Source organism: Ailuropoda melanoleuca, unplaced genomic scaffold, assembly GCF_002007445.2.
Source record: "Ailuropoda melanoleuca isolate Jingjing unplaced genomic scaffold, ASM200744v2 unplaced-scaffold3306, whole genome shotgun sequence".
Taxonomy (NCBI): domain Eukaryota; kingdom Metazoa; phylum Chordata; class Mammalia; order Carnivora; family Ursidae; genus Ailuropoda; species Ailuropoda melanoleuca.
In genome coordinates this window covers 11,330-19,837 of record NW_023203904.1, presented here as the reverse complement: position 1 = coordinate 19,837, position 8,508 = coordinate 11,330, and the positions used below count along the sequence as shown (strand labels likewise).

The following is an 8,508-nucleotide window of genomic DNA, read 5'->3' as shown; positions in this document are numbered from 1 at the left end:
TTGTATATTATAAATATCCTATGTTTATATATTTATATATTATAAATACATAATTATATATTATATATATATAGTTAATATATAATATATATATAGGAACCATTTAAAATTTTGTTAGAAAAAATTCCCAAATACTGTATCGTACCATGATGACTCCTACTGCTGTTATGATCTACACTAGAAACTTCTTGAAGTCAGAGACCTCATCTCATCCTTTCTTCGATCTCACAACAGTGTGAAATATCCCTTGACCTCTGAGCCAGCCTTCAGAAGGAGGAGCAAATGGAAGTCATCGCCCTGGGGATGCCCTGGGCTCCAGAACAGCGCTGTCTAAGCATCTCCCATGACCCCTGGCAACCTTGCTGTCTGCTTCTCACTAAAGGCAATTAAATTATTCATGGTACCTGCAGCCTTCTCACTGTTATCACAACTCATTGAGCTCTCTCCCAAGAGGGAAGTGATGTCTTCTCCAAATATTCTGAGGCAATTTTCAATAAGAAATTGTACAAGAGAAACCTGTAACACAAAAAGACAAAAATGGGGTGTTTCATATGGCATAGTTATAAATCACACTTTGTGTATAGACCTTGGATCTAACAAATATGTGAAAGACTTCTTAGAAAAATTCAGAGTTGATAAAAATACATAGAAATCAGAGTTCTCCAAGAAATAANGAAAGACTTCTGAGAAAAATTCAGAGTTGATAAAAATACATAGAAATCAGAGTTCTCCAAGAAATAACTTAGAAAGAGTGATACTTTCCAGTGTACTTTGGGTACAGATTTTAAAATACTGCTCATCAGTGGGCTGAAGTTATAATTTGTGGCCTAGCTTAATAACTAACATTTTGATATCAATGATTACATCTTTAAAACTAGGATAATTTTCAAAGTAACCTACCTTACTAAATTTTAATAATTTATTTTTATTTTTAAATTTTGTTTCCAGTTCTATTGAGCTTAACTGACATATAATATCTTATTAAAATTTATGAAGTATAGACAAAAACTTATGAAATCCATTTCTTAAATGAAGTATCTTAAAATTGGGAAACAGAGATTTTTGTGGGGTTTTTGTGAGGGAAAACCCATGCAGCTGGAGAGAAAACATGTCTGTCTGTTTAACAGCAGTCCTTCCTCATGCATTGCTTTGCCTTGTGCTGGCTCTCTGAGTGAGTTTGGGGAGGAGCTGTCATCTTATTAGGCATGTAGTCGTTCCATTAGGATGTTCTGGAATCTTCTACCAGTTTCCATGTGATGTAGCAGAGGTGAAATAGTAGCCAAGTATTTTTCTAAATGAGCCACAACTTGCACAGGAAGGCCAATGTGTTTGGAGCCATGAGTGCTCATACTGCCCAAGCCACCTAGGACGTGCCAGTAATGACCAGAGGAGCTGGGTGTTGTCGCCATTGTGTAATGAGGAAACCATGGCTTTGCCCAAGGTTACAAGTCCCTCGAGGATTAGGCTGAGAGTTGGACCTTGACTTGTGAAACTCCAAAGCCCAGGTTCTTTTCTGTCATATCATGTGACTCTTCTCTCTCTTTTGTTTAGTCAGTCTAGTGTTTAGTCTCCTGGATGGGGAAAAAGTGACTCAACTACTCTGAGTTTCCAGCTTAACGACACCCCCTTCCAGACCCCACCAGAGGAGGATAAAGAACTCTGCCACTCCAGGGGAGCCTAATGACAATGTACACTTTTCAAAACTGATCCATCAGAGTTACTAAAGCACATTTCCGGTTCAGAGTTGGGATTCTACCCCGCCCCCCCGCCATGGGACAAAAATGAGAGCTCTCATTACCTTTCTTATGACGTTGTTTCCAATTCCAAGCTGCAGGAATTAGGTGGACAAAGAATGCTTGGGGCTATACACACTGATAAATTATAAGTTGTCATCTGATTGGATGAGGAATGTTGCTCAATGTTGTGTAACACTCCAAAAAGGTATCGCAAGAGAACAAAATTCGCTCTTGGCAGCTGGGCTAAAAGCCTAAGGTCAGAAAAATGCACTTTTAAATAAGGCAAGTGATTCCACTTAGGAGGTTGGAAATACAGAGACAGGGAACAGGGTACGTCTTTGTATGTCTAGTACACAACCCACTGTAGCAGAGTTCCAGGCACGCATGTATACAGAAATGTTTCAGTGACTTCAGTTCCTGAACCAGATAAAAACCTCTCTGGTTAGTTAAATGTTTGAAAAACTTACATACCACTGGCAGTTGATGTTCTAGCATTTCTCTGAGACCAGTGGATTTCGTCTAACAGTCTCATATTCAGAAGGTGTAAAATGGCCAAGGATCCCACGTTAGTAAGATCAGGAGAAGAACAATGATAGCCCTAAGGCATGCCTCTATTCTGAAGCTGGCCTCCATGGGTGTGAAGAATTGAAACTCTTTGGCATTGTCCATTATTTGAGTGGACAAAGCTGCAAAATGTAAGCCAATATTTTCCTAACAGTATGTTGGCTGTATTTTTGAGATGTAAGCAGAGTAGAGTAACTATTGCCTCATTACCTCTGGGCCGCAATTATTTTCTCCTCCTCGTTCCCTTGATCAATAACACCAAGCCATTTGTCATAGAGATCAGATAAAAATATACTTCCTTGGATATTTCGAAGAAAATCCTTATGGAGATAAAGATATAGGTATATATTATAGAAAATATATATTGGAAATATTACAGAGAAAATATTTAGTTAAAAAAACTCAGTTTGGCCCCTACTTCCTTCACAGATATACAAATGTGACCCAGACGGAGCTCGGCTCTCACTCTCCATTGACTTGCACATGCAGAAACAGGTTCTTGAATTTTCTCCAACTAAAACTTAGAAGCATAAAAGCAGAGCTTAGGCTGCGGTGGAAATGAAGATAAAGCTCCCTTCTATCATCTGCAACTTATTTTTTGCACACTTTTTTGCAAACTACCACAAACTGACAGGGTCTGGCTATAGACCATCCTAAATCCTATTAGTTTCTTAGACAGAAATACACGTACCCATTTTGCTTGTTCTAGACTCAGTNAGGAGCCTGATGTGGGGCTCGATCCCATAACCCCGGGATCACGCCCTGAGCCGAAGGCAGACGCTTAACCGCTGTGCCACCCAGGCGCCCCTGCAACTTATTTTTTGCACNATATATACTGGAAATATTACAGAGAAAATATTTAGTTAAAAAACTCAGTTCAGCCCCTACTTCCTTCACAGATATTCAAATGTGACCCACACGGAGCTCGGCTCTCACTCTCCATTGACTTGCACATGCAGAAGCAGGTGCTTGAATTTTCTCCAACTAAAACTTAGAAGCATAAAAGCAGAGCTTAGGCTGTGGTGGAAATGAAGATAAAGCTCCCTTCTATCATCTGCAACTTATTTTTTTGCATACTTTTTTGCAAACTACCACAAACTGACAGGGTCTGGCTATAGACCATCCTAAATCCTATTAGTTTCTTAGACAGAAATACACGTACCCATTTTGCTTGTTCTAGACTCAGTGCTAGCTCTTATTTCTAGCAAGAAAATTTCTGAAACAAGACACAAACAGGTGTGCGCTTGCACACATATTAGGAAAGAACTGGGTCTTCTGACTTGAGGTATGTGTGCTCCTTGGAAGAAAGCTACTCTCATAATTGCTTCATTCTTCCTTTTCTTAACTGTATAAAAGTCGAGACTCTAATGGCAAACCCACTGTGGTCCTGAAGATATATTCATTTCTAGTTAAGGCCAATTCTCCAGCTAGTTTGACATGATATTATCAAGGCCAAGGTTGCAGAGTCTGATTCTCCACTAAGATCAGCCAACTTTAGGAAGAGAAAACTTTCGAACTGTCTAAGAACTATACCCACAAGTGGTTACCCTCTTCCTAGTCTGTCCTTATAACATGGAAATAGGAAAGAAGCTACTAACTCTTGCTAGAAAATCAATTCCATGTGTGNCTGATTCTCCACCAAGATCAGCCAACTTTAGGAAGAGAAAACTGTCGAACTGTCTAAGAACTATACCCACAAGTGGTTACCCTCTTCCTACTCTGTCCTTATAACATGGAAATAGGAAAGAACCTACTAACTCTTGCTAGAAAATCAGTTCCATGTGTGCACCTTACAGAGGGTGACACTCATCTTGCTATTCGCATACCTACTTTATCATCATTCTTCCCCTGTCTCTTGATGCCTGTATGTATATTACTAGTGTACATTACTATGGCCCCAGTGTAGTAGTGGTTAACTAAGTCATTTCTGGACTTTGCTACTTATCATATCATCGAACATTAGTGGGGGACAAGGAAAGACCCAAGTGTGACCGAGATTCTAAGATTGCTGTCATTGCTACATTAACGTAGTTTTGTTCAGAGCTGTTAACAAGGGCTAAGGTGGGTGGATTAAATTCTTTGTCTGTTGTATTTCTCTGTTTCTTTCTCTGTTCCCCTTTTAGAAATGTAACTGGATACCTGTGATTTAGCTGTATCATTTCAAAATTAGTCTATGTTTTACGTAAATCTATTGACTTTTCAGAATTCCAAATTAATTTTGTCTGTTGCATCTACTCCAAAAGTTAGATTTNTAAGAAGAGGCGAAAGGTAGGTGCTGGTTACCATGTAGTTATAACCTTGGATGGTGGGCTAGATGAAACAAATATTAACAAAAGGATGCCAAGGATGGTAAAGCTGAAAGGAGGCACAAATGGTGAAGTCATCCTTACACAACTTATATAGTAAAAGGCATTAAGAAAGGGGGAAGCGTGATGGCTAAGAATGATTTGGTGGCCTCACTGAGCCTTTTTTGACTCAGCATAAAGCAAATATTTGCTTACTATGGTAAACTTCAACTATTTTCAAATGTTTACTATGAATTTTCTTTCAGAAACTTTGCCTTCATTAGGAGGGTGGTGAGGATGTTTGCTTTGGTAAACATTGTGTATGTGTAAGTGTATATTTTGAAATTTATTATTATTACTAGTAGTCATATTAGCATTAGTATTTTGCATGGAGTCTTCAGGAGCGAAGGCGGGGAGGGCGAAGTGTGGTGAAAACAAAATATTTCTAACATATGGGGCTTTTAAAAAGCTACTTTAAAAGTAGCTTCCTTAAATTTTGATTTTGTGAAGTGTTTTTCAGTTTGTCAGGTTCTTAGTCTATTATGCCTATTGTGGTACTTGGGCAGTCATGATGAAGTACACCAATCATAGCTTCAGTTACTCATGTGTAGATAATGCTAGAACTTTCCCTACCTTTAAGACAGATGCTACCACAAGAACAGATTCACTGTCCAAGTTCACTTTGTCCCCAGAATTTAGTTTCTCCTTTAGGACTCTGCATGATTTCATATTGGCTGATTTTCTGAAGATGCCTTCTGTGAGTGGCCCTTTTTGATTGATAAAGCAAAGCATATCCTGTAGCAAGAAAAGTAAAGTATACGGCATTTCATATCCACAAGCCNTATCCTGTAGCAAGGAAAGTAAAGTATATGGCATTTCGTATCCACAAGCCCAGAGCACGAGCTTGCCTCCTTTTTGAAGGAGCGAGGGAATGTGATGGTATGTTTTAGAGCTGGAAGGACTAAAGTCAATTTAGGGTTCTTTTTTTCAGTGTCTCTATGTATTTTCTACCCAAAATCCATTTTAGAGTCATACACTGAAACATTTTAAACACTTTTTAAAATCAGATTTCCCTTTTCACTGAATTTACACTTTTAAATCAAACTTCTCTGTTTCAAGGCCTTTGTGGAATCACTGTTTCCTACTTCACCATTCTTTTCTCAGTATTTCCTTACATAGATGCTCTTCCCCACGTATGGAAATCTTTTTGCTATACTCATTTCCCATTTGTTTATTTCTCTTTAAGTGGCTGTATACTCCATTCCTACTTCCTCTATTTCCTTCTCTCTTTTAAAATCAGGCTCAAAAACTCTCTTCTCCTTCTCTGATTACATTCCCTTTGCATGACTCTTTCATTGTCTTTTGCTCAATCTTCATGTCCTCTCCCTGCAGTGTAGAAAGATAGTAAGGGCTGCAGGCAGGTAATCCTAGGGATCTGAAATCTATTATGCTACTTACCTATTGTGTGACCTGGGGCACATACATACTGTACTGAGGCTTTTCTAATTCATTTGTGAGGAGCAGAGGATGACAATCCTAGCTACCCTCTAAATTTGCTGTGATGCAAGGACTGGGGTAGTACATAGCATGGAACTAACGTGATAGATTTCTTCATACCTTGCAGAACATTCCGTACGTCTAGTACAGTGCTTGCAGAGATACCAGATACTCGATAAATGTCAACACTGACAATTCAATACACCAGATTGAGACAACACAGGCCAAACTCTGTGGCTTTCATTTGACATATTCCATTAGGAATAACAGATTCATATTTGCCAGAGGACATCTTTATGCTTGTGTGAGATGTTTCCAGTTGTTAGACTGAGTAGACTCAGCTGAAGGAGACTTGAGACGAATGTGAGTTCAGGAAGGCAATGAAGGGAGAATGTGAAGCTGAGGTGGATGCTCAGAGACTCATACACAGAGTCCATTTTGACTAATCTGAACAGGCCTACGTGGGTCTTGGTGGAAATAATAAACAAGCGGAATGGACAAGAATGTCTTTTCCTGTTGTATTTGCCTCATGACTTTGCAGTACCTAAATCGGATTCTGTTCTTTGAAATAACAGTAACAAAGCTTCTCAGCCAAAGTCAGGGGCTGTCTAATGATGTCTCCATTTGGGGATACGTTTGGGTGAGAACACTTGGCCTCTTAGAGTTTCTCCTCCTTAGGAGGGCCATTGAAGACCAAAATGAGAAAACCTACCAGAATTGCAGAGGGCCAGTTGTCCTTGTCACACACATCCGTGAGGGAAACTCCGAAGAGCTGTCCTGGCTTTGCAGAAGGTGGCGCTGTGCACTGGTTGTCCTGGCAAGGGCTGGTGCTCTGCCAAAAGGCCCAGTTTCTGAAAGAATGCCTTTTAACTGTATTCTGGTCTGAGTCTAAGGAAGAAATGAGATTAGTAGTAGTAATTTAATTCACTTAACCTTATTTTCACCCTTGCCATTTTATAGTATGTTCATTGCAATGGTTAGAAGAGGGAAACAGAGTCATTTGTTGTATAAAATCCTCTATGTTCTGAAATTGGCTAATAGCATCCTCATGGTGAATGTGTTATTCCCAGATCCTGCAAACTGATGGTTAAGCCTGGAGACCTGATCGGACTCAGGGTCAATACTTCCAGTGCCGTCTACTGCGCGTTGACCTGTATCATGAGGTACTTAACTTGCAGTTGTTTGCTTCCTGTGGGTAAGTATGATCAGTGGATTCATCGGGTGTCAGATCCGATTTTAAAGGCTTAAAAGATTTGGTATTCAAATCAAGCTGAGTTTGGTGATCATCTGCTTTCACAGTGAGTCTCCTCCCAGCCTTAGATTGCCTCTTTGGCTTTCTGAGTGCTCAACTTTCTACCATCAAAAGGATCTGCCTTTCATGACACCATCTGCATGACCCCATTTCTCAGCCAGCCTCTGGTGCCTCTGCCCTGGGCCGTGTCCAAGCATGACTCTCTGCAGTCAGGGTCCTGGGAAGTAGTCATTACATGCTGGTGATGTGGTAAGATTCCAGGTGGCTGTGTTTTCTTGTGATACCCCACTGAGCTACCCAGAGGCGATTTTTTTTTAAATATGTTTGATATTTACTGAAAAGAGCCTAATCCACAATGAATTGCATACAATTCCTCACACACACTCAAACATACATGTATGTACACACACATACAAGTACAAGGCTTGAAAGAAAACATACAAAAAGAAAAACAATGAGGGATTATGAATGTATTTATTTACCCCCAATTTCCAGAGATGATTTAGAATTACCCAACACTCCCTATCAAAGAAATGCAGAAGAGCTTTACAAAGAACAGGTGATTGGCCGTGAAAAGCTGAGTTCAGGTTTCTACTGCTCAGCCAGGAGTGTTTCCCTTGTAAGATACCTTAACATTTGCCTAAATAATCTGCTTAAATAACTGAACTCTTTAAAAGTCCACAGAGGAGCCAAGGTATAGAAGGATAAACAGATGAGCAACATTTCACCAAACACCCCTAGCCAACTGTCCACTCGGCTTTACTGGGATGTAGTGAGTGTGTCACCATGTCCACTCATGTGGGTGGCAACACTCATGGTGCCTGATCAGAGAGACCAGGATCTAAGAACCAGAAGCATCCTGGTTCTGCCACTTAGACAAATTACTCAAAAATTGTTAAGCTTCGGTTTGCTCAACTTTAACGTAAATGCTGCTGCCTACAACTCATTGCACTAAATATAATGTACTACTCAGCACAAGGCATGGCTCATGGCAGCCTTGGTGAAAGTAATTTCCTAGCTCAGGGGGCCTAAGGCAGTCTAGACATCTCTTCCCCCCAAAGCAGACATCACTCCCATTCTCTATTTGATCTTGCAACCTCTAGAAGGTAGGAAATCATGAAGGATTGCCACCACTTTGCTTAACTAAGGCTGTTTCTTCTTACCCTGAAATTGA

General features: G+C 39.9%; 1 protein-coding gene across 3 annotated transcripts in view; it reads right to left on the bottom strand.

Annotated features, from left to right (window-relative positions):
* Positions 1 to 404: 404 nt before the first annotated feature.
* Positions 405 to 8,508, bottom strand: part of LOC100464290 (rho GTPase-activating protein 20) — an 18,760-nt gene continuing 10,656 nt past the window's right edge. For 2 of the 3 annotated variants that reach the window (XM_034651176.1, XM_034651177.1), the window contains 5 exons: positions 6,795 to 6,970; positions 5,219 to 5,380; positions 2,511 to 2,620; positions 1,799 to 1,987; positions 405 to 516 (listed from right to left, as the gene is read on the bottom strand). In XM_034651176.1, the coding sequence (XP_034507067.1) occupies positions 1,804 to 1,987; positions 2,511 to 2,620; positions 5,219 to 5,380; positions 6,795 to 6,970 (632 nt within the window). In that variant the 3' untranslated portion in view covers positions 405 to 516; positions 1,799 to 1,803. The remainder of the gene's footprint in view (positions 517 to 1,798; positions 1,988 to 2,510; positions 2,621 to 5,218; positions 5,381 to 6,794; positions 6,971 to 8,508) is intronic. The other variant, XM_034651178.1, reaches the window with a different exon arrangement.